This window comes from Capricornis sumatraensis, chromosome 2, assembly GCF_032405125.1.
Source record: "Capricornis sumatraensis isolate serow.1 chromosome 2, serow.2, whole genome shotgun sequence".
In the NCBI taxonomy this organism is placed as follows: Eukaryota; Metazoa; Chordata; class Mammalia; order Artiodactyla; family Bovidae; genus Capricornis; species Capricornis sumatraensis.
The window spans coordinates 48,484,112-48,511,410 of record NC_091070.1 but is presented as its reverse complement, the minus strand read 5'-3'; the positions used below and the strand labels follow the sequence as shown (position 1 = coordinate 48,511,410).

Here is a 27,299-nt window from a genome sequence, read left to right as displayed (position 1 = left end):
CTTGGACTGCAAGGAGATCCAACCTGTCCATCCTAAAGAAAATCAGTCCTGAATATTCATTGGCAGGAGTGATACTGAAGCTGAAGCTCTAATACTTGATGCAATACCTGATGCAAAGAGCTGACTGATTTGAAAAGACCCCGATGCTGGGAAAGACTGAAGGCGGGAGGAGAGGGGGTCTACAGAGGATGAGATAGCTGGATGGTATCACCGACTCAATGGACATGAGTTTGAGTAAGCTCCAGGAGTTGGTGATGGACAGGGTCGCCTAGTATTCTGCAGTCCATGGAGTCGCAAAAAGTCGGACAGGACTGAGCGACTGAACTGAACTGAATAGGAAAATAGAGACTATATATTCTGCCTATGGAAGTATGAATGTATACAGGAATTTTTGGAGAGGAATTCTGTAATACATAATTAAACTGAAAATACATATTCATGAATCCTAGAAAATTGACTTCCAGATTTATAACTGAGAAGTTTTTGATTGTGTATACCAGGAGACATGTACAAAGACATTTGTTGCAGCATTGCTTGAAGAAAATCTGAAAAGTACCTAATTGGCTTTCAGTAAGGAATGGATGAATAAATGTGATATAGTCAGTCAGTGAAATACTTTCAGCAGTTAAAATAAATGGACTTCATCTAAAGTGTATCAACATGGAGAGATCTCAAAGACAGGGTTTGGTGAAAAAGACATTTGCAGAATATATACAGTGTAATGGCATTTATATAAACATTTAAAAGCTTCTAGTAAAGGGGAATATATTTAGATCTATGGTTTAAAAAAATCATATTTTCACTTTCATGTTGATTTGTCTAAAATATGCTTTTCTAAGTGGTCCCAAAGACTTTTCTTTATATGGGGACTAAGTGTACATTTTGTCACTCATTTGTTCAGTGGATTTGATTGACCATCTAACATGTGCCAAATGATAATACAGCAGTGAGCAAAACAGATTGAGCCCATGTTCATGGAGTTTAAATTCTAGCCAAGGAAGATAAGTGATGAAAAGTATTTTACATGAAGAAGTAGTCACGGAAGAAGTGTCTATAAAAGAAAATATCTAGCAAAATCATGAAGTGAACAGATAAGTTATATGGAGGAAGGGTCTTAGAGGCTGACTGAAAAAGCCAGTGCAAGGCCCTACTCCTGCCTTGAGAAGCAGCAGGGAGGCCAGCATGGCAGGAGCTAAATGAATGAGGAATAGACTAGTATGATATGAGATGAGAAAGATAGCAGAGGACTGGATCCTCCAGGAACATAGGACTAATGTGGTGGATGGTGTCACTTTGAACACTTGGTTGAGAGTAGCTCACAGGACTGATGCTGGAGGGTGTAAGGATAGATGCAGGGAAACCAATTAGAAGGTTATTATAACACTTTTGAAAAGAAATGATGATGGTTTAGACCAAGGTGGTGAGAAACAGTTGTATTTTTTATATATTATTTTTTAGCAGCAATTCTTAAACTATAGAAAACCCTCTTCAGGTTAGTCACTCAGTCATGTCCGACTCTTTGCGACCCCATGGACCACAGCACGGGAGGCCTCCCTGTCCATCACCAATGCCAGGAGCTTGCTCAAACTCATGTCCATCTAGTCGGTGATGCCATCCCAGCCATCTCATCCTCTGTCATCCTTTTCTCCTCCTGCCTCAATCTTTCCCAGCATCAGGGTCTTTTCCAATGAGTCAGTTCTTCACATCAGGGGGCCAAAGTATTGGAGCTTCAGCTTCAGCATCACTCCTACCAATGAATATTCAGGACTGATTTCCTTTAGGATGGACAGGTTAAATCACCTTGCAGTCCAAGGGACTCTCAAGAGTTTTCTCCAACACCACAGTTCAAAAGCATCAATTCTTCGGCACTCAGCTTTCTTCACAGTCCAACTCTCACATACGTACATGACCACTGGAAAAACCATAGCTTTGACTAGACAGACCTTTGTTGGCAAAGTAATGTCTCTGCTTTTTAACATGCTGTCTAGGTTGATGATAACTTTTCTTCCAAGGAGCAAGCATCTTTTAATTTCATGGCTGCAGTCACCATCTGCAGTGATTTTGGAGCCCAAGAAAATAAAGTCTGTCACTGTTTCCATTGCTTCCGTGAAGTGGTGGGACTGGATGCCATGGTCTTCATTTTTTGAATGTTGCATTTTAACATAGCTTTTTCACTCTCCTCTTTCACTTTCATCAAGAGGCTCTTTACTACTTCTTCACTTTCTGCCATAAAGGTGGTGTCATCTGTGTATCTGAGGTTATTGATATTTCTCCTGGTAATCTTGATTCCAGCTTGTGCTTTATCCATCCTGGCATTTCACATGATGTACTCTGCATATAAGTTAAATAAGCAGGGTGACAATATACAGCCTTGACGTACTCCTTTCCCAGTTTGGAACCAGTCTGTTCCATGTCTGGTTTTAACTGTTGCTTCCTCACCTGCATACAGATTTCTCAGGAAGCTGGTAAGGTAGTCTGGTATTCCCATCTCTTTAAGAACTTCCCAGTTTGTTATGATCCACAGTCAAAGACTCTGGTGTAATCAGTAAGACAGAAGTAGTTGTTTTTCTGAAACTCTCTTGCTTTTTCGATGATCCAATGGATGTTGGCAATTTGGTCTCTGGTTCCTCTGCCTTTTCTGAATCCAGCTTGAGTATCTGGAATTTTATGGATCACATACTATTGAAGCCTGGCTTGGAGAATTTTGAGCATTACTTTGGTAGCGTGTGAGATGAATGCAGTTGTGTGGTAGTTTGAACATTCTTTGGCATTGGATTTCTTTGGGATTGGAATGAAAACTCTTGGTGAGAAACAGTTATATTTTTGATATATTATTTTCTCACAGCAATTCTTAAACTATAGAAAATCCTCTTATCTCAGAGAAACTGTGGAAGTTAAGTGAGAAAGATAGCACGCTTTAGCTGCTAATGAGTGAGAAGCTATACACACAATCCCAAAATCCCCCCAAATTTTAAACTAAAGATTTTCTTTGGAGGAGGGGATTTCAGTTCCTCTTACCAAAAGGTATCATTTACTTTTCTTTTCCTGTTAATGATTCTGAATTTTGCAGTTGAGTTTAATACAGTCATACTTTGGTCTTTAAATAATCAAATTTGAAATTCAAGTACAAGGGTAAAGTTTTGAGGTTACTGATTGCATTAACTGAATTGTGATTTAAATACTTAATTTTGCTTACTCCACAGATTAAATGTATAGCTATATATAAAGGCAAATAACCATTTTTTGCATTTATATGGCTCTAGAACCTTTTGTTGAAGATAATATGGCTTGTAACATCTTTTATGATTGTATATAAACTATCTTTGAACTTTTGTATGATTTCATTGCATTTGCCCTTTGATGTGTTAAGATTCAATTATTAAATTATTTTATACTGGCTTCATTTGTTTTATATATTTACTTTTTTCAGTAATTCAGTTAAATTTATATATAGTGGCTTTTGTGTTATTTCTAAGTATAGTCTTTTTCTCCAACTTATTGTCATTTTAGCTAATCGTTTTTACTTTTATGTCTAGGGAGTCCATGTGCATGTGTGTCTGTGTGTATATGAGGGAGGAGGGGGAAAATTAAAATTTTTTTAAATTTTTACAGCTCAACAAGCTGTATGTGGGATTTTAGTTCCCCAACCAGGAATCGAACCCACACTCCCCTACAGTGGAAGCAAGGAGTCTTAACTGTACTGCCAGGAAAGTCCCCAAGAGAATCTACTTTGTAACAAGTCTTTAGATATACAGATAATATTACACCATTATGGCTTTTAAATACTAAACAAATCATTGTCCAAAGTGGCAAGCATACAGTAAAAATCGTAATTCATTGTAAACTCTGTGTTCTATTTCTGTATGTACTATATGTACTAATACATCTGCAGTTTTATGTATGACTAGAAATTTAATCGTTTGTTTAAAATATCTGTTATAATGATAGAGGATAACAACAATAAGATTACTATAGCAATGAACTCAGTAAATATTCTGATTGTGTTTTAGGATTGAATTTAGTACGATGAGTAGGAGATAGGTTTTTGTTTTGCTTTGTGAAAAATGCAGTTTTAGGCTCCAATGCCTAATCTTAATAAGAAATTTAACTTATTTTTTTCATGGATATGAAAAAATGGATATGGATAGTAAATTACTACATGTTTGAAAATACTTTGAATATTTAATAAATTTATTAGTCTTACTAATTTAACTTTCTTTTTCTTTTAGCAAAACTATACAATCTAAGGTGGACTGCATTTTGGTAAGTAAAATAACTAATCTTAAAGTTTTTTTGTGATAAGGCTTTTCCCACTACATAAAATATATTATTTTTCAGTAAATACTTATTTTAAATAGAACTGAGTTTTAGTGAGTAAAATTTGACATTTAATTGCAATCATAGGGGTGAACTGGCTATATGCTGTCTACTTTCCTATATGTCATCAATAATGAAATCATAATCTGAGGTAACTGCATGTTTTTGAAACTTACTGGCTTTTACTAAAGATCGCTTCAGCATTTAATAAAGTGAATGTTTAGCTTTCTATTCTAGTAATTCTTAAAGGATTTGTTAAAGAAAAAATTTAAGGTGTTTGATAGGTTAGTTTTCTTGTGGTGAGTGATGTGAAAATCGCTCAGTTGTGTCTCTTTGCAACCCCATGGACTATACAGTCCATGAAATTCTCTGGGCCAGAATACTGGAGTGAGTAGACTTTCCCTTCTCCAGGGGACCTTCCCAACCCAAGGATCGAACCCAGGTCTCCCACATTGCAGGTGGGTTCTTTACCAGCTCAGTCACCAGGGAAGCCCAAGAATACTGGAGTGGGTAGCCTATCCCTTCTTCAGGGGAATCATCCCGACCTAAGAATCGAACTGAGGTCTCTTGCATTGCAGGCGGATTCTTTACCATCTGAGCTACCAGGGAAGCCCTTTTGTTGTGGTAGTGTGTTTTTTATATTTGGGTTGCTAGACTTCAAGAATTAAAGCCACAATAATCGTTTACATTTAGATTGGACTTGTAGACTATAAGAATTTGTTTAAATAAAAGCTTTTTAAAATATTTAATGTATTAGGTTTTGTTGCTATAATATACTTTTCGTGTTTGGACTGCTGGCCTTTGGAAGTTAAAGCCACAAAATAGTTTAAATTTAGATTGTATTTTCAGTTCCATTAATCTTCTCTTAAACATATAAGGGAAGAAGTATGCAGCTACTGAGAGTACTGGAATAGTACTGACTTCTTTCATGTAAAGTTTATTAATGGAATGTTCCCTGAGCTGTAGAATATTCAGTGACTGCACTGTTAGATTCCCCAAAATGTCACTGTTGTTAGTCTTCTTTCTCTCTTGTGACATTAGGACTTCCTTACGCAGGTTTGTGTTTTCATTATAAGCTACCTTTTTCTTTTGTTAGGGAGCAGGGGTCTGCAGTGTCTGGTGCTGAAATAGTATATGATCTTATTAGCTTATGATACTAGTTTCTAGGTAGGTGAGTAAATAACATTACTTCATAGGAGAAGAGGTATGAAAGGTTCTCCTATGCTTTTCTTACCTAATGTTTGAGAAAGAGTACTTTGTGGGGATGTTTTCCCCCTTTTTTCCTTTTTTTCAATACTCTAAAGTAGATGATCTTGTTACTTCCCTTTCACAAATGAAGAGACTAATGCTCTTGCATTTACTAAAAAAAAATATTATTGGGCCAATGCTAAATATTTGGGAAACAAAAGGACATGTTCCCTTGCCCTCAAGAAATCCAGTCTGTTAAAACAGATTTCATAATTCTCTTAAGACCTAGGAAGGTAGTGACTGGGGATGGAGGGGTAGCCTTACCCCCACCGCTGAGAGCATTTTCTGTTTCTCTCTACTCTCAAGAGTTCATATCTACTCTCAGTTGTTTATATCTATCACTCAGTAACTACTGCATAATTACTCTTTGCTAGACCCTGTCTGGGTGTCAAAATACAATGGTAAACAAGACAAGTACAGTTGCTATCTAAGACTCTTGCCTTTTTTTTCTTTTAGAATCTGAGATAATATTGGAGGAATATTCAGTTTTTCTTTTCATTGAGAAAGTTGAGACAGAAGGTATAATTTATTAAATGTGGCATTTATAAAATACTAAATAAGAACAAAAAGGATTTTTAATCTTTTAAGAATTCAGAAGTGTTTATATTTTAGCATAATTTTTAAAGTTATTTGATGAACAAGATAGTAAGATCTGTAGCTTCATAAAGCTTCCATTTTATTGAGTGAAGTAGACATTAAATGAATGGTAAAATAAGTAAGCTTTACAACTTCAGATAATAATAAATGCTATTACAAAAATTTTACAAGGCAAAAGGAGACAACTGACAGTGTATAGGGAATCTTTAGATTGAGTGATTTAGGAAAAGTATCTGAGGAAATGACATTTGGAAAGAGACCTGAATAAGAAGAAGCCAGTCTTGTGTAAAGATCTGCCTGTGACAAATACTAGGCAGAGGGAACAGAAAGTACAAAAATTCTGAAACAGAAATGAACCTGGAATGTCCGGAGAATACGAAGAACCCAGTGCGCTAGAACTTAACAAAGGGAGGAGAGGATGATAGGAGAAAAGAATAGCTATGGCAAACACTATGTTTTATTCTAAGTGCATGGAAGCCAATTAAAAGATTTCAAGTACGAGAATAGTATGATCTAGTTTTCTTTTCTTTTTTTTTTAATACCCTAGCAGTTGTTGGGAAATAGGCTTTTAGGGGGATAAGAGTAGAAGCAGGAAAATCAGTTAGGCTATTGGAAAAGTCGAAATAAGAATGCAAGGCGGTTGCTCGCTTGGAAGGGGAAGATGGGGAAAAAATACAGTAATGGGTTCAAGGCATATTTTGGATATAAAGCCAGTAAGCCTTGCTTGCTGATGTATTGATTGTAAAGGGAGAAACAAAGGAATTAAGGATAATTCCTTTTGGTCTAAAAAATTTCCTTTAGTATTTCTTATAAGTCAGATTTGCTCACGATGAATTCTCTTGATCTGTATTTGTCTGTGAGTGGCTATTTTACTTTCAGTTTTGAAGAATAATTTTACTGGATATAGAATTCTTGATTCATAGGTTTCTCTTTAAAACATTCCATCTCTTTGAATATATTATTTCTCTACCTTTGGCCTTCATTGTTTCTGATGAAAAGTCAGTCGTTAATCATGTTGTTTTCTGGTACGTGATGAGTTGTTTTTCTCTTCTTGCCATCAAGATTCATTCATATATTCATTCACTCACCCACCTACTCTTGCTTTCAACAGTGAGATTATCTTACATGTAGGTATGGATCAATTTGTGTTTATCCTACTTTGGGATTTCTGAGTTTGCATCTGTAGATTAATCTGATTTGAGAAGTTCTCAGCCGTTATTTCTTCTCATATATATATATATATATATATATATATATATATATATATATCCCTTGAATTCCTCTCTCCATAGGAAGCTGCCATTACACATAAGTTTAAATGATTGGTTTTATCCCTCTAGTCTCAGATTTTGTTCCTTTTTTGTCTGATTATCTTTCTTTATGTTCTATTTTCTCAATTTTTGTTGAGATTCCTTGTTATTTTTTTCATTGTCATCAAGTTTTCCTTTTCATGTTTAAACACAGTCAACCTCATCCGTGTGGAATAGGTCATGGGAGAAGTACCAGACAGGAGTACAACTGACTCTCGCAGTTGATACGGGAAGTTCAGCAGTTTTTAACGATCAAACGCTTCTCAGTATGTTGCTGTTAGTCAGTTTCCAAAGCCCTAAAATCATTTTTCCATCATTTTAGAGTTATTGGGGTGGGGGTGGGAGTCCTGGCCTATTCATTCCATTTGTTCTAGGTATCTCAGCTTTCTCACATTGTTTTTGTCACGTTTTCTTCTAGAAGTCTTATGGTTTTAGCTTTTTGTATTAGGTCTGTGAGCTGATTTCATTTAAATTTATGTTTGGTATAAGATGAACTTCAGTGTTTATTTTTTTAACCAAATGGAGAGATATCCAGTTGTTTCAGCACTGCTTATTAGGAAGTCTGCCTTGGGTCTTTGTCTAGTCTCTCTTTTCCCATCAGTTGCTATCTGTCTTTATGGCATCACCACAGTCTTGTCTGTGGTAGCTTTGTCAAAAGTCTTGCCATCAGGTGATGTAATGATTTGAATTGGTTTTGGCTTCTCCGTACAAATTTCAGAATAACCTTGTCAATTTCTGTCAAAAAAAAAAGTCTACTGGAATTTGTTTGTGTTTCAATGAGTTTATCAATAGATTTGGGGCCAGTGGCCATCCTAATGACACATTTTCTTAATCTATAAGCATGGTGTGTCTCCATATTACTTGATTTCTCTATAATTTCTCTCAGCAGTGTTCTCTGGTTTTCTGTGTATACGTTTTCTATATATTTTGCTTAAATTATTCCTAAATAAGATTTGGGATTTTATCACAAATGGCATTAAAAAGTGTTTGTTATGTTTTATTGCTGATTTGTATATTGACCTTGTAAGTATGCAGACTTAACTAAGTTCACATATGTTATGTCAAGTTTTTGAATTCTCTACCAAATCAATCATATTATCCATGAATAAAGAAAAGTTTAACCCCACTTCAGTCTAAATGTCTGTTCATTTTTCTCACCTTTCGCAACTACAACCTCCAGCTCAATTCTGAATAGAAATGGTGAGAATTGGATTTCCTTTCCCTTGTTCTCAGTCTTAGGGGAAAACCATTTATTCATTCACCTTATAATGTGATATTAGCATTAACTTTTTAATGAAAGCTTTTTTGAAGTTATTCCCTTCTGTTCCTTTTTTGTTAAGAGACTTTTTTTATCACAAATACACACTTGATTTTATCAAGTGATTTTTTGTACTTACAGAAATAATCACATGGTACTTCTCTGTGGTTCTGTTAGCCTGATAAATTATACTGATTGATTTTCCCTTGAATGCATTGAATGCATCTTTGCATTCCCCTGGTAAGCTCCATATGGTGCATATACTTCCATATGTTGTGTTATACTTTTATATACTGCTACATTGGATTAGCTATTTTTAAGGACTATTTGTGTTAATTAGGGCTTTTGATCTGATGGTTTCTTATAATATCTTTGTTTTTGATATCTGGGTAACGGCTTCATGAAATGAGTTTGAAGGTGTTTTTCTTTTATTTTTTGAAGGAATTTAAATTAAAATTATAATTATTTCTTTTTTGTTTTATTTAATTTTCTGGCCACCCTGCACAGCTTATAAGATCTTAGCTCCCTGACCAGAAATTGAACCTGGATCCTCACCTAGGCCCTCAGCAGTGAGAGCATGGGGTCTTAACCACTGACTGCCAGGGAATTCTCTCTTATTTTTAAATATTTTGAATATGGTAGAGTTCACTAGTGAAACCATCTGTGGAAAAGGTTTTTGTTATGAAATCAGTTTCTTTAATTATATAAGGCTAGTAAATTTTTTCCTGATGCAGTTTTGATATTTGTGTCCTTCAAGGAATTTGTTCATGTTTCCTATAGCAGTGAGTTTGTTAGTATAATACTGTTTAATAATATTCCCTTATCATCCTTTACTATCTATAGGATTTTTAGCAGTTCCCTCTCATTACTGAAAATTAGCAATTGTATCTTCTTTTATCTTAATCAGCTTAGCTAGAGGTTTAATAATTTTATAAATAAAACTAAACTTTTGGTTTCATTTACTTTCTTTCTTGTCAGTTTTCCATTTTATTTCTCCTTTAATGTACTTTTTTTTTTTTATGCTTAACTTGGCTTTAATTGACACTTATTTTTCTAGCCCCTCAGTAAAGAAATTTTAAACTTTTTTTGTCTTTTCATTGTAAACATTTAATGCTACAAATAATCCTCTAAGCACTGGTTTAGCTGCATTCCATAATTTTTTGTGTGTTTTCATTGTCATTCAGTTAAATGAAACCTTTTAAAATTATAATTTATTGTTGTTACCCATAATATAGGATGATCAGTTTCCAAGTAGATGAGTATTTATTGAATCTTGTTTTTGGTATAGCTTAGTGAATGTTTCAAATGTACTTGAAAATAACATATATTCTACTGTTATTGGATAGACTGCTCTTCTGTCTCTGTATGTCAACTATTATCAGTTAGGTCTAGTTGGTTATGGTTTTTCAAGACAAATTTATCTTTACTGATATTTCACTTTTTCAGTTATTGAGAGGGATGCTAAAATCTTGTATTTGTGATGGTGAATTTTTTAATCTCTGATCCTGTCAGCATTAGCCTCATGTATTGAAGCTATTAATAGGAGCATAAGCATTTAAGATTTTTATGTATTCTTCATGAATTGATTCTTTTATTATTATTATTATATGTTTTTGTTTTTAATCTCTAGTAACATTTGTTACTTTCAAGTCTGCTTTGTCTGATATCACCATAGCCCCTCCATCTTTCTTATAATTAGTGCTTGTTTGTGTGGCATATCTTTTTTCATCCTTTTACTTCTAAGCAAAGTTATATAAACACTTTGTAGTTAAAGTGTTCTGTTGTTGTTGATGACATCATATGCTTAACCAATCTGACAAGCTTTGTCATGGAACTGCCTGTAAGGTTGAGTGTATGTATACCATTTTGCTAATTATATTCTTACATTGTAGGTCTACTGTTGATTAATTTGCCCAGATTTAGTTTATTTGAAAAAAGTCTTTCATTTACAAAAGGTATTTTCACTGGGTATAGAATTCTAGATATTTTTTCTTTCAGCCTTTTTTGCAGTGTAGATCTATTTTCTTTTTGGTTTGCATAGACTCCATTGGGAAGTTTGTTTTCTTTCTTGTTTCCCTGTGTGTAATGTGTTCTACTTTTCTCCTCTGGCTTCTTTCCAGATTATTTATTAGTGATTTTTCAGCAATTTTATAGCCTTATGGCCTTGTTTTTCTTTGTTTTTGACCTGTTTGTGATTAACTGAGCTTCCACAATCCTGTGGGTTTACAATTTTACATCAGGTTTCAAAAATTTCCAGCCATTCAAATACTCTTCTTTGCCCCCTTCCATCATGGGTCTCAAAGTTTATGTTACGTTCCTCAGTAATTCTCACAGGTCACTAAGGTTATATTTAGTCTTTTTTTTTTCTTTTTGCTTCATTTTGGATAGTTTATATTTCATTAATATTATTATCACATTCCTTAATCTTCTTGACATATGTGATCTCTAATTCTATTCAATGAATTGCCCATTTTAGACCCTGTATTTTTTAAGTTCTAGAAATTTCACTTGGTTATTTTCTTTTATATCCTCCATTTCTTTTGTTAAATCTTTGAGCATGTTCGTAAGAACTCTTTTCAGGTCTTTGTTTTCTAATTATCTCTTAAGTCTCTTTACTGAGTTTTTGTTGCAATTATGAGATCATATTTTCCTGCTTCTTTACATGTCTAGTAATTTTTAGTTTAGTAATCATTTATAATGTCTAGATTTTGTTCTCTTTCTTTAAAATGTATTACAGTTTTCTTTGGCTGGCAGCTACTTACAGATTATCCTTTTGACGTTGTGTTTAAGCTTTGTTGGGGCAAGTCTAGAATAGCTAGACTTTAGAGTTAGTTCAGCTTTTACACCGGAGAAGGCAATGGCACCCCACTCTAGTCCTCTTGCCTGGAAAATCCCATGGACAGAGGAGCCTGGTAGGCTGCAGTCCATGGGGTCGCTAAGAGTAGGACAGGACTGAGCAACTTCACTTTCATGCATTGGAGAAGGAAATGGTAACCCATTCCAGTATTCTTGCCTGGAGAATCCCAGGGACGGGGGAGCCTGGTGAGCTGCCGTCTGTGGGGTCACACAGAGTCGGCCACGACTGAAGCAACTTAGCAGCAGCAGCTTTTATACTAAGGTGTTACTGCTGTAGAGTCTATACTGAATTTTTGGGGTGTTGACTGAGATCTCTCAATGCTATCTGATTGGAATTTGAACATGCCACAGTCAGTTGCAATTTCTTGGAATTTCTCTGCATTCTGTCTGTATTTGCCCACGGTGACCTTATCTACTTTGATGGTGTCAACTAATCTCAGTATGCTGATGACTCTTAATTATACATCCCCAGTTTATGCTCCAGACCCACATGGCCAGCTACTGTCTACTGATCAATTTTACTGAGATGTCACATAGGCGCTTCAAACTCAACTTTTCCAGAACTAGTTTCACCGTATCACACCCCAAATTCTGAACCTATTTGTTTTGTTTCCTATTGCAACTGTAACAAATTATCATAAATTTAGTGGCTTAACACAAGTTTATTATCTTGTCATTCTACACATCAGAAGTCTGACAGGGCTTACTAAGATAAAATGAAGGTGTCAGGAGGACGGAGGCTGTAGGGGACTTTCTTGTTTTTTAGCTTTTAATGGCTCCATCTTCAAAGCCAGCAATGACTCCTCACGTCTTACACTGTGTCCCTCAGACACATCTCTTTTTTGTAGTCAAATCTCCTTCAATTTCCCTCTTATTAGGACTTTTGTGATTTCATTAGGCCTGCTAGATAATACAGGATGCTCTCCCCATTTCAAGGTCTTTAATGTGATCACATCTGGAAAGGCCCTTTTACCGTGATGTAACAGATTCACAGTTCTAGGGATTTGAGGATTAGGACATGAACATATTGGAGGGTCATTATTCTTTCTATCATATTATCTTAGTGAATATACTCACTCAGCCAACCTAAAAACCTGTTAGTCTTTCTTGTTTTCATCCTCTTTCTCACCTACCTCACATCTAGTCAGTCACCACCTCCCATCACTTCTGCCTTCAAAACTGCTCCATTTTTGTATATCCTGACTGCTTCTACATTAATGCATACCATTGTATTTGTTGGAAATAATGGCAGCTATTTTTCTGCTTCTCATCCCTCCTCTTTTATTCCATTCTTCAAAACATCATTACACCATCTTTATGAAATGTAAATCTTTGTTAAGATTTGGTTAAGACCTTTTACTGGTTCCCCATTGTTTTATCTTAAGGCATTGAAGATCCTTCATACTTGGCTTTACTTCTCTTATTCAGTCTCATCTTTCTCTACTCCCTCTGCAGGCTTGTCAGCAAGCTGTAATGAATGCTTGTGAAGTTAGAGAAGAGAATATATACCCTCTTAGTCTAGAACAACAATGGCCATTAGAACATTCTGCATTGGTAGAAATGTCCGGTATATGTGCTATTCCGTCTGGTAGCCACTACAGACGTGACTATTTCTTGAGCTCTTGAAATGTGGCTAGTGTGACCGAGTAACTGAACTTTTAATTTTATTAATTTGATTTTAAGTTAAACAGCCAGAAGGTGCTAGTGGCAGCCTTTTTGGATAGTGCAGTTCTAGAACAGTAGTTCTCAACTGGAGGCAGTTTTGCCCCCAGGAAACATTTGACCACATCTGGAGACATTTTGTTTTTTACACTCAGAGTGTGCTACCAGTTGAGTGAGTAGAGGACAAGTATGCTATTTAAACATCCTGCAAATGTAAAAGTGAAGTCGCTCAGTCATGTCCGACTCTTTGCTACCCCATGGACTGTAGCCTACTAGGCTCCTCTGTCCATGGGATTTTCTAGGCGAGAGTACTGGAGTGGGTTGCCATTTCCTTCTCCAGAGGGTCTTCCCAACCCCAGGGATCAAACCCAGGTCTCCTGCATTGCAGGCAGATGCTTTACTGTCTGAGCCACCAGGGAAGGCACAGGGCACTACTTTATAATACACTTCTCAGCCTAAAATTGTCAGTAGTGTTAGATGATGAAAAACTCTGGTCTAGACTATCCACTCTCTCTCTCTCTTTTTTTTTTTTAAACTATGTGTAGCTATATTTTGAGATTCATCTTAGATACTACCCCTCGGAAAGCCATCTGTGATTTCTCAGGTCTGAGTCTGATATATCTGCTTTCCCCTAATATCCTGTGCTTACCTTCATTTGTTTTATGTAGTCACTTCTATGATAGTCATAATTTAGTATTTTTATTTGTTCTTGGCTTCTTGAGTGTAGGAACATAATCATTGGAATAAGCCCACAGGCACATGAGGATGATCCATAAATATTTGTTAAAGTTATGAATGAGTATAACCTAATGACTCAATTATTAAACATATTGTGATTTAAAATATCAAGAAGTATTACCACCTTCAGTGGAGACCTTTCAGAGACCATAAACTTGTTAAAATATTTTAATTTTTTTGTTGGAATTACTGAATACTTCACAGTTTGCCCATAAGAACAGAAACTTTTCTCATTCCTTTAGAGAAAGACCAATTTTTTTTTTTCCTGGCATTCTTCTCTTTCCCCCTGTTCTCCTCAGCTTAGGTATTTCCCTTCCTCGCATACTAACCTGCTAAGAGGTAACCACCCCTACTCATCCCCAGAGTACAGATGGGGAACTGAAACTTTATTGCATAGATTCAGGAAAGATTTAAACAAGTAAAGTGGAATAAATAGATCAGAAACTAAGAGTAACTGGCAATATAATAGAATGGCTCAGAGCTGAGACTCTAGAATGACACAGTCCTGAATTTGTATCTTTACCCCTGCCTTTATTGCCATTATTATCTGATTTTGGAAATTTTTAACCTATTTTAGTTGTACTTTAAAAGGTGGTAATAATAGTTTCTAATCGACTGAGTTGCTTGGAGTATTAAAGGAGATAACAACTGTACTTGTTACTGGCATGCCTCAGAGATACTGAGGGTTCAGTTCCAGACCACTACAGTAAAGTAAATATTGCAACAAAATGAGTCACACAAATTATTTGGATTTGCAGTACATACAAAAGCTATGTTTACAGTATACTTTAATCTATTAAGTGTGCAGTAGCATTAGGTCTAAAAAATATTGTACATACCTTAATTAAGAGACTTTATTGCTAAACAACACTAACCATCATCTGAGCCTCTAGCAAGTCTTAGTAGTAACATCAAAGATCATTGATGACAGATCACCATAAGAGATATAATGATGACAGAGAAGTTTGAAATACTGTGAGAATTACCAAAATGTGACACAGAGACACAAAGTGAGCAAATAGTACTGGAAAAAACAGTGCCAGTAGATTTGCTCAGTGTAGGGATACACAAACCTTCAGTTTGTTAAAAAAAAAAAATGCAGTATCTGTGAAGCATGATAAAAGGAAACTCAACAAAAGGAGATATGCCTGTAGTGTAAATACAGGCACACATGGCAGCTTCAGTCGAAGGTGCTATACATGTAAATTGTTAATGTGAAATCTGACTGACTTGTTAACCACAAATATGTGTTTCTAGAAGGCTAAACATTAGTCAGGGATCACATTTTATGTTCATCATCATGGAACTTACCATTTAAGAATGATTGCTTACCATATGGAACCTCTGAGGGGACAGCATTGAATCCCTCAAATACAGAGAGAGGAAGATAGAGAAGTTGGGAGTCACCTAGCTACAGCTGTCCAAGAAGCCAGAAGATGCACATCGTAGAACAGCTGCCAGTATCAGCCGTCCATGCTCCCGCCACCTCCAGGACTTAATAGATGCTGTCCTCTGCCAGCTGTGCTCTTCTCGTTTTTCTTCTCCTGGATGACTCCTGCTCCATTCGGACTTGGCTCAAATACCTTTTCAGAATGCTTTTTATCTACTAGGAATGCATTCAGCTGCAGATAACAGAAAACCCCAACTATTGGTGGCTTAAAGAAATAAGTTTGTGTCATCTAGTAAGTCCAGAGTTAGGCATCCAAGAGCGGTACAATAGCTCACCGGAGTCTTAGGCCTTTTGTGTTTTGCTGAGTCACCTTTCGTCCCATCACAACATTGATGGCTGCTGCACGTCCATACCTTCCATCCAAATGCCAAGGCAGGAAGAAGGGAGAAAGGGCAAAAGGGCTTTCTTCTAGGAAAACTGTGTTTATTTTCAGGGCACCTACTTCTGTTCCCACTTCAGGAACTTCCACCTCCAGGGTGATGTCATTTGGGTTCACCTAGCTACAAAGGAAACTAGGATACAGAGTATTTTGTTTTCTAGCCACTAGACCAGAAGACAAAGAAGAAGGGAGTTAACAGTATGTCTGAGTCTAGCCTCTCTCCTATACCTTCTTCTGTTAAGGCTCTTGCTTTCATGTGCCTTATAAAGGGCTTTCTACCCCTGTTACAGCTCTTACTATATAGTATGCTGATCCCCAGGTTAATTTGTTTCCTTCAACAAAAATAAGGTTTTGGTAGTAAGAAGAACTGTGTCTCATGGTCTTGGTATCCCCAGTGCTTAGTATCTTGTCTAGTACATGGAAGACAGTTAACATTTGCTAAGTGATTATCTGCAAATAATAATTATCAAAAACTATGTGTAATATGCACATAATATCACCTAAACAGAGTTTCTCTCTACATATTATTATTATTAATATTTATTATTTATTATCATGTGATAGACAAGTACTTTACATATTTTATTATTCAGTCCTCATAATTTGCCTATGAGATTAATTTGTTATCATCCTCGTTTTACAAATGAAGAAACAGGTTCAGACAGGTTAAGTAACTTACTCAGGGTCATAAAACTTGCTAATTGGTAGAATTAGGCTTTTAATCCAGGTAGTCTGACTCCAGAGCCAAGACTTTTAAAAACAGTGATAAACATAACATTTTTTAAAGTGTCTAAAATATGAGGTTATTTATATGAATTTTTAAAAATTCTACTTCTTCTTCCTGTAATTAAGAACTGTTTCTGAAAGTAATTATCCGCTTTGAAAATAAATCTGAAGAGGAAAAAAAATAAAAAGCTAGCCTCATCATCTTACTGAATTTTAGTAATCAGTAATTCTAAATTTAGTCTCTTTTTTGCAAGCAGGTTGCTTGAATGCCATTTAAAAAACATAATATGCTCACTAAAACAAAATAGCTAAAATGATTTTAACTGTTTAAATTGATTACAATTGTAAAGACTATGGCTCTATGAAATATACTAAAAGTAAATAATAGAAAATTGTATCTATACTATTTTTAAAGCCTAGTATTTGCCTGCTTATCAATAAAGACAAATGAAAATATTTTAGAAGCATATGAATAAAATTTTTATTAATATTTTAATGCTTTTGTAATAAAAATTGATTTTTACTTAATTTTAATTGTAATTAGTGTCTTAAACTAAATTTTTCATCAGTTGTAACAACTTTAGATCTATAATGCCATTATACATTTGTAAAGCCTATCCAGTTATATTTTTCATAACCAGTTTAATAGTCAAGGCAAAACCTTACATTGATACATCCAATCCCATAGGATTAGCAGAGTTGAAAGCTGCTCATTCCATATTACCTAATCCCTTTACTTTAGTTGATTTAAAATGGACTACTTGAAAGCTATATCAAGACCAATATTTGAGAGAAATAATCCTGAATGTTTGATGGAACAAAAGCCTGCACTGACAGGCTGATTCTTTACCACTAGCACCACCTGGGAAGCCCACAAGAAGGGTGGGCACCCCTGAGCCCCATATTGCTCAAGGGTCAACTGATTTTAAATCCATTTAAGTCCATATTTTAAATCTGTCAGGTAGAGTGTTCAGACTTACTTCTAGGGCTCTCTACTGACCAGTATTTGAAGAGAGGAATTATGTATTGCCATTTACTTTTAGGTTTAAAAAATGCAGTATTGGAGAGTTAACATAGCCTAATAAAGCATCTGCTTTACAGAGCTTTCTGTGCTCTGCACCAGGAAGGCCAAGTAAACTCCCCTGGGCAGAAATTGAACATGTCTACTGAGTTCCTGCAAGGAGATCCAACCAGTCCATTCTGAAGGAGATCAGCCCTGGGATTTCTTTGGAAGGAATGATGCTAAAGCTGAAGCTCCAGTACTTTGGCCACCTCATGCAAAGAGTTGACCCATTGGAAAAGACTTCGATGCTGGGAGGGATTGGGGGCAGGAGAAGAAGGGGATGACCAAGGATGAGATGGCTGGATGGCATCACGGACTCGATGGACGCGAGTCTGAGTGAACTCCTGGAGTTGGTGATGGACAGGGAGGCCTGGCGTCCTGCAATTCATGGGGTCACAAAGAGTCGGACACGACTGAGCGACTGAACTGAACTGAACTGAATGAGTTCCTTTCACAGATGAGTCTAAAGGCTTCCTGACCTAAGTCCATTCTGCTGGGGGAAGGCTTACTTATGAGAATTGAACGAAGGAGGACTTTTTGGATTACCGTTAGGAAAGAGCAGTTGAATGGAATGCCTGTTCCTTCTGGAGAGCCAGGGAAGCTTGAAATTTGGTGACAGGTGCCATCGTTCAGATTATTCAGTAGTGAGGCAAGTTCCCTGCAAGGGAGCACTCTCAGAAGGGTCCTTTTGCAAGGGAGTACAGAAGAAAACTTGAAAGGGTCAGATTGTGTTGAATCAGTAGTCAGTGTGTCTTAGGTTCTGAATGCTGCTTCAGGATTCTACTCTCTGCCTCCAACCCTTGCTGGACTGGTGTTTGTCTTCCCTGGAGAAATGAACAAAAATTAACCGTCTAAGCTGTGTTCTATTAAGAAACTTTCCTTCTGTAATGGACACCAAAGTTTACTATTAGATAAATCCTAAAAACCAGCTTTCTGAGCACACATGAGTTGTCCGTTATAAACTTAGGACACTGAATCCTCATTTTTACATGCCATGCATTTAACTCCTAATCATAGATATTTTTCTTACCTGTAGTCTAATCATTTCCATTCCCCAGCTGGCATTTGAGACTGTCACCTCTGTGTTAGATTCTTTGAGGGCAAGATTTTTCCAAGAGCCATTCTTTACAGTGTTATGGGAGCCATAACAGGATGTATTGGGACAAATAGTGAGAAGCCAGAGTCTGTTTTTGTCTGTTAATAATGTGGAGTTTTCACTGTCAGTTCTTGCCCTGCCTGGCCATTAAAACAGTCACTCAATGGAAAACAAAAGTAGGCTAGAACAAAGAAAATTGGTAACTCTTTAAAGAGTCTTTCTTATTGGTTAGCCACTTTGTGAAACAGTTTATGTTCATACTTTACAGTGAAACCTTCCTTGACCACTCTGGGTTAAGTTGTGCCTTCACCAATCCTTTTTCCTTATAGTATTTATCATTATCATGCAGCAGATGTTTTACTTCTAAATTTTATTGTCCTGAAATGTAATGTCATGCATGCCTAAAGCATAGTTGGCATAAAACCCAGTTCTCAATGCATGAATGAAAATAATCTCATTTAACTTTTTTAAACTTTTCAAATCTTTCCCATAGTTAATGTTTTAAGTTAGAAGTCAATTCTTTTATGTGCCTACTGCTGAAGTGGTTAGATGAGCACTGAAAGATACGTGAAGCAGCATGTAGAATATCTGCTTCCTGAGAACCAGAATAATAATGTAAACGTGAAGTCGCTCAGTTGTGTCTGACTCTTTGTGACTCCATGGACTGTAGCCTCCCAGGCTCCTCCATCCATGGGATTTTCCGGGCAAGAGTACTGGAGTGGGGTGCCATTTCCTTCTCCAGGGGATTTTCCCAACCCAGGGATTGAACACGGGTCTCCAGCTTTGTAGGCAGACACTTTACCGTCTGAGCCACCAGGGAAGCCATAATATAATAATGTTAAGGGTGGGCCTTTCTAAGATAGATGACACACTCCCAGAAATAAATTTGAATAACTTGCTCAACTCTTCTGCCCTCTAGAGATATATGTCATTGATATATGTTCCAAATATATGGTGTATATATAGTTTGAAAAGACTTATTTTCTCCCTTTCCTCCTTTATGGAAGAAATCATGCCTTTTTACCTCAAATCCTTACTATAATGAATACTAAATGATAAGACCAAGGTCAACTTCCTGACCCAATCTTCATTGACAGCAAAAATTTTGTTTGGAGTATCTAATTAAAATCTATCAGACTTGGGCTTCTCTGGTGGTTCAGTGGTAAAGAATCCTCCTGCCAGTGCAGATGACACGGGTTCGATCCCTGATCTGGGAAGACCCCTCATGCCACAGATCAACTAAGTCTGGGGGCCACAGCTCTTGAACCTGTGCTCTAGAGCCCGGAGGCCACTACCGACACTGTGTGCCGCAATTACTGACCCTCGAGCCCTAGAGTCTGTGCTCGGCAACAAGAGAAGCCACTGCAGTGAGAAGCCCTCTCACCGCAGCTCGAGTAGCCCCTACTAGCCACAACTAGAGGAAAGTCCACACAGCAACAGAGACCCAGCGCAGCCAGAGATGAGTGTGTATATGTATCAATCAGACTTGGAAAAGGCTCCTTGTTAGAAGACAGAGTTTATCTTGTGAGGTGGCCCTGAGGTTACTGTTACTAATCTGACTTTTTCCTTTCAGTCACTTGGTGAAGAGGAAATGAATAACTTTCAAGAGAGCATTTTTGTGTCGATTTTACATGTCTAGGGAAGGTTTGGGGTGTGGTGCTTGTTGACAAGGGGGCTGGATTTAAATAGTTGGGTTTGCTTTGTTTTTTGAGTATCACAAAAAGAAATCATATGTATAAGGCCATGCCATCCATTCAGATAAACTTGAACCGTTTATTCTTATTTTCATCAAGTATGTGAGTGAGTTATTTTATCCCTTAGTATGGGAGGACAATATAATTATAATTATTTTTTTGTTTTTTCTTCCTGTTAGGAACTCAGGTGGACTAAATTGGCACTAAGGGCACAAATCATGAGTTCTGGTTACTTTTCTGTTTCATAATTGTTAAGATTGCCCTTACCATTGTCAGCTAGCTTTCAAATTCATTTTATTGTCACAAAGAGGAATAGGAAAGAATAAGACGGCAATCTCTCACCCATTTACCTGAAAGAAATTCAAATTTTTATTAGTATCTTTATATTTAAGGAATGAGATAATTACACAAAAATGTGTTTTGATATAAAACAAATGAATTCTTATAGTTTTCTAGTCTCTCTATTTTTGCATCTTAAGTTATTTCAAACCCTTAGAAAAGCAAATTAAGGGGAAAAGAAGGAAAGGTTACTAGGAGCAGCGACAGGAATTAGAGGACTGTTTTCCTCTTCATGGCCTGCACCTTTCCTGAGGCTGTAGCTTTGTAACCTTGAAGAATCAATTAGAACAAATCCAATTTTTTTGAAACATAGTTGCTGGGTTCCCAGGGACTATCCTTTATCTCCATGCTATAAAATAAAAAACAAACAAAAAACTTAAAACACAGTGACTGAAAATATCTAAACCTTGTCCTTCCTGCTACAGCCAATCCCCACCACTAGTAGAACCCTAGGATCTTTTCCAGCATCGTACAGAACATTGATAATAACCTTTGCCTCACCTAAATGAGCCAGAGAAATATTACATGATCATTCTGTGATGCTCACTTTTTGTAGAATTTAACTATGGGCAGAAGTAGTCTCCTTAGAGATGGTTCTTATTTGAATCCTTTTTCAGAGGTACTCAAATCTATAGGTTTCTGTATTTTCTATCTATTTGAACCCTAGCAGTATGCCCTTCTCTCAGCATTTCAGTTAGTTGCCTGGACATTTATGTAGCCATGATACATCCTACCATGTTATTCATTATTTCAATTTCAGGGATTTAGCCTCCCTTTTTTACTAAGCCCTAAACATATCACAGAGTATATTTTTAGAGCACATTTATAAAAAATGACCACACGGTTCTCATGGCAAGTTAGGAAACTAAAAATTGCTGAAAATTAAGAATTCTAAGCAAAACGCATTGAAAAATAGAATCCTTATACCTTGACCTTTTTCTCTATCTTCCTTATTCAATCCTGTGGAAGAACAGCTTTCACAACTGCTGGGGCCTGAGAGAATATAATATCAGGTATGTTGATTGTTTCCATAAATTAAAAAAATAAATTATAGAGTAAGGTTCCACTTTCCCCATTCAGCCCTTCTGTCAGTAATGCTGGTGAAGAAAGAGACCTTTTAGTAACTGTGCTCCTAAATCAACGTCTCCTTTCAGGGAAAAAAAAAAAAATTAGAATTTTTTTCAGATTTTGTTTTGTTTCTGTAGTTTACAAAATAAAAGACAGACCAATTCAAGTACGAAGATCCTATCTTTATATATTTTCCCTCCACATGTGATAATTTAATGGAAGAAACAAATTGGGGATTTTAAGTTTCTGAATTTTAAACGACCACTTCTAAATACAAATTTAAATCAGAACTTCTTTTAAAGCCTTTCTTTGGTACTAGTTTGAAAAGAAAAATTTGAAGAACTAATTATGAATGTGATACCCTTGGGTTGGTCCTCTTCTATCAAGACTCTGTCAGTGTCAACCTGACTTGTTCCTTGAAAGGTATATGTTCAACAGGAGACTTTCTGCTTCTTCTGGAAATAAGAATAATGATCCATTAAAGATTTGCATGAAAGATCCTCATTTAAGTCTTCACTGGTTACCATCTTTATAAATACCGACTGTTACCCAGTTTTGTGACCTTGTTTAAAAAAAAAAAAGAACCTGACTAATGCTTGAGGGGGAAGTCTCAAAATAAGAAGCACATTACTGCAAAGAAATTTATTTCAAACAGGAGAAATCCTTCTTTATTAATGTTTGAAAAATTGTGGGATAAACCTGATTCATTATGTTCCCTAAGAAAGCAGGAGCAAATCTCTCCACTCAGACTACCTGTGCCAGTAAATAGTGGGAATGTGTTTCCTTACCATCTGCTTGGAGGTTTTAAAGTTGTAGTAATAAAATACTGAAAATACTCCCTGATTCCTCAATTCATCTGGTATGTTTTCATAGTTCAAAGGCAAATGTCCTGAGCAGACAAGCTGAAACACTAAAAATTAACTCAGTTGTTTGAAATAAAGAATATTGTTTCAGGTGTTTTTTAAATAACAGAAGACAAGTGGAAAGTTACACTTTTTCTTTTCCAAGTCCAACCTGGTAAAAGCTTTTGTTTCTGACCTATGCTAATATCACGGTTGTCAGAAGTATCTTCTAATTGCAGTAACATCTTGATGGCTTATGAGGGAATAGTATCCGTGTTTTTCTGCACTTACCTGAGGAAAGTCAGTGCTGGTGGAACATTGTCTTCAATAACTTGTGGTCAAGTCTGACACTCACATAGAATCTAGGAACCTTGCTCTTGTGGTATAACTCTTTTAAGTTGGTGAAGGTGACCGGGCTAAATGTTTCCTAACTTTCTTAAGATACCTTTCTTTTTCAAATAAAAGATTCTATATTTGTTGGTTGAATTTGAATTATAAACTCTCTTGCCAAAATGTGACTTTCAGCAAATATATATTTCAAAGTAATATTTATGTAATGTGTGTTAGGTCACTTCAGTTGTGTCCAACTCTTTGAGACCCTATGGACTGTAGTCCCCCAGGTAATAATAACCTAACATAGAAATATTTTATAATTCTTTATAATTCTTTCTTTTAATCCTCATGAAAATTCATGGGTGTTTTATCAGTGTTTCACATACTTGAAAATTAATGCTCATCTTGCTTAATATCACAAAGCTAATGAGGGGCAAATCTGGAACTCAGATCCAGGCCTTCTAATTCTGTATCCTGTACCTGACCACTATATCCTGCTGTTTTAGATAGATCAGATTTGAAAGACCCAGCACTCATGCTCAAGTAGCAGCTGCTTTATTCATCATATTATATACTATAGGTAGTTTCTCCTTATTGGCTACTAATTTATCAATAAGAGACTTGCCTATTAACCTCAAGTTTCTAAAAGCTCCATCAAAGCTGCTTTCTTACTGTACTAATCAGTTACCAGGTGATTTATGAAAAGTCTGTTCCACAGGTTCCAGAGGGATCAGTGAATCATACATTATGCTGTATGATCCTCTCAGACATAAGTTGTCAGATTTTTTTCTAAATTAAATTCCAACTCAGTTGAAGTTGCTTTTAAATATTGAAAGTAAATATGGCATTGTTTTTAACCTTTGATTTTCAAGGTTCATGCTCCAGACTGCTGAGTCAGAAACTCTGGCCATTTTTAGCAATCTCTCCAAGTGACTCTGATGTGTGATAAAATTGGATAAACTCAAATGATGAATAATATGATAGCTTCATCCTCAATCAGAAAATTTAAAATAAAACAGTGGGTGGGATACTTTTTCATACTTATAAGATTAGCTAAAATGTAAATCTTAAGCTTTCATAAGGATATGGAGAAATTGTAGCATTGCTTTTGGTAAACAAATTGGCTTAATAGTCTTGGGGAGCAGTTTGGGAATACCAGCAAAGTTAAAGATGTGCATCTTATATGACCAAGTACTTCTACTTTTAGGTAGCTGCATACTATAACAGAAACTCCTGCACAAGGACACAACAGTCACAAATAAGAATTTTTATTGTGGCACTATTTGAAATAATGAAATTGTCTATCATAAAGAAATGGATAACTGGTTTTAGTCCATATAACAAACACTACTGTATACTCTAAAAACTTAGAGAATTCTGAAGCAAATATGGCAAAAAGTTAACATTTTTTAATATGGATGGTGATACATATGTTCTTTCTGTACTTAGGTTGAAATATTTTATTGTTTTAAATTTAAAAATTAAATGGGGTATTGAAAGAAGTATCATCTGGCTGTGTCATACATTTTCAGTTTTTGCCTCAAAAAGGTGTGGATAAACTAGAATTTTCAATCTAGTTGAGGAGGAAGGTGTAAGTAGACACCAAAAAAATTTGCTTTGAACAATCAATAAATGTGAATTAATTGAGTTAAAAACCCTTAGTAATTGCTATGGCCCAAAGTAAACAGACAAACAGGCTCTTATAGGATCATATATGATCATGTAGGCAAAATTTATTAGAATTGAAATGGTAACCCACTCCAGTGTTCTTGCCTGGAGAATCCCAGGGACGGGGCTGTCTGGTGGGCTGCCGTCTGTAGGGTCGCACAGAGTCAGACACGACTGAAGTGACTTAGCTTAGCTTTTTTTTTTTAAGTAAAGTAGATGAAAGTATGAAGGCTATATAATCTGAGCTGTATGTTCTTAACAATTTTTTACCCATGTCTCAATTTGATAAAAGTAAACAGCTTGGCTATTTACGATTCATTCAGGTATGACCTAAATCAAATCCCTTATGATTATACAGTGGAAGTGAGAAATAGATTTAAGGGACTAGATCTGATAGATAGAGTGCCTGATGAACTATGGAATGAGGTTTGTGACATTGTACAGGAGACAGGGATCAAGACCATCCCCATGGAAAAGAAATGCAAAGAAGCAAAACGGCTGTCTGGGGAGGCCTTACAAATAGCTGTGAAAAGAAGAGAAGCGAAAAGCAAAGGAGAAGAGGACAGATATAACCATCTGAATGCAGAGTCCCACAGGATAGCAAGAAGAGATAAGAAAGCGATCAATGCAAAGAAATAGAGGAAAACAACAGAATGGGAAAGACTAGAGATCTCTTCAAGAAAATTAGAGATACCAAGAGAACATTTCATGCAAAGATGGGCTCAATAAAGGACAGAAATGGTATGGGCCTAACAGAAGCAGAAGATATTAAGAAGAGGTGGCAAGAATACACAGAAGAACTGTACAAAAAAGATCTTCAAGACCAAGATAATCACGATGGTGTGATCACTCACCTAGAGCCAGACATCCTGGAATGTGAAGTCAAGTGGGCCTTAGAAAGCATCACTACGAACAAAGCTAGTGGAGGTGATGGAATTCTAGTTGAGCTGTTTCAAATCCTGAAAGATGATGCTGTGAAAGTGCTGCACTCAATATGCCATCAAATTGGGAAAACTCAGCAGTGGCCACAGGACTGGAAAAGGTTAGTTTTCATTCCAGTCCCAAGGAAAGGCAATGCAAAAGAATGCTCAAACTACCACACAATTGCACTCATCTCACATGCTAGTAAAGTAATGCTTAAAATTCTCCAAGCCAGGCTTCAGCAATACATGAACCATGAACTTCCAGATGTTCAAGTTGGTTTTAGAAAAGGCAGAGGAACCAGAGGTCAGATTGTCCACAGCCACTGGATCATGGAAAAAGCAAGAGAGTTCCAGGAAAACATGTATTTCTGCTTTATTGACTATGCCAAAGCCTTTGACTATGTGGATCACAGTAAACTGTGGAAAATTCTGAAAGAGATGGGACTACCAGACCAGCTGACCTGCCTCTTGAGAAACCTGTATGTAGGTCAGGAAGCAACAGTTAGAACTGGACATGGAACAACAGATTGGTTCCGAATAGGAAAAGTACGTCAAGGCTGTATATTGTCACCCTGCTTATTTAACTTCTATGCAGAGTACATCATGAGAAATGCTGGGCTGGAAGAAGCACAAGCTTGAATCAAGATTGCCGGGAGAAATATCAATAACCTCAGATATGCAGATGACACCACCCTTATGGCAGAAAGTGAAGAGGAGCTAAAAAGCCTCTTGATGAAAGTGAAAGTGGAGAGTGAAAAAGTTGGCTTAAAGCTCAACATTCGGAAAACGAAGATCATGGCATCTGGTCCCATCACTTCATGGGAAACAGATGGGGAAACAGTGTCAGACTTTATTTTTTTTAGGCTCCAAAATCACTGCAGATGGTGACTGCAGCCATGAAATTAAAAGACGCTTACTCCTTGGAAGGAAAGTTATGACCAACCTAGAGAGCATATTGAAAAGCAGAGACATTACTTTGCCGACTAAGGTCCGTCTAGTCAAGGCTATGGTTTTTCCAGTGGTCATGTATGGATGTGAGAGTTGGACTGTGAAGAAAGCTGAGCGCCGAAGAATTGATGCTTTTGAACTGTGGTGTTGGGGAAGACTCTTGAGAGTCCCTTGGACTGCAAGGAGATCCAACCAGTCCATTCTGAAGGAGATCATTCACCAGTAGTTTGGCCACCTCATGCGAAGAGTTGACTCATTGGAAAAGACTCTGATGCTGGGAGGGATTGGGGGCAGGAGGAGAAGGGCACTACAGAGGATGAGATGGCTGGATGGCATCACTGACTTGATGGATGTGAGTCTGAGTGAACTCAGGGAGTTGGTGATGGACAGGGAAGCCTGGCGTGCTGCGATTCATGGGGTTCCAAAGAGTTGGACACGCCTGAGCAACTGAACTGAACTGAAATAGCTTGGCTAGTATAATTTGAAATTTCAAAATAAGTTAAATACTATGCTAAGAATGAATGAAAGCTTTTGTGATTAGGGAGGAGCCCATTTCCTCTCTCAACATTTTATTTACATAGAGGAAAAGGTCTAACTTTCTATATTAATCAGGAGGGGCAAGGCGATGCTGCCAAAACAAAGGAAGCCTGAAATATCAGTGGCCTAACCACAAGAACTTGTTTTCATTCACATTATATGTATAGCACAAATCACTGGAGTCCCCTGCTCCACATAGTCCCTCAGGAACCCACATTGACCAACATTGCCATGTTGTAGCCTCACC

General features: G+C 36.6%; 1 protein-coding gene across 1 annotated transcript in view; it reads left to right on the top strand.

Moving 5' to 3' along the window:
* The window catches only part of RFX7 (regulatory factor X7), a 145,267-nt gene that overhangs the window by 63,498 nt on the left and 54,470 nt on the right, over positions 1-27,299 (top strand). The window contains exon 2 of the mRNA XM_068966493.1: positions 4,230-4,263. Coding sequence (XP_068822594.1) covers positions 4,230-4,263 — 34 coding nt within the window. The remainder of the gene's footprint in view (positions 1-4,229; positions 4,264-27,299) is intronic.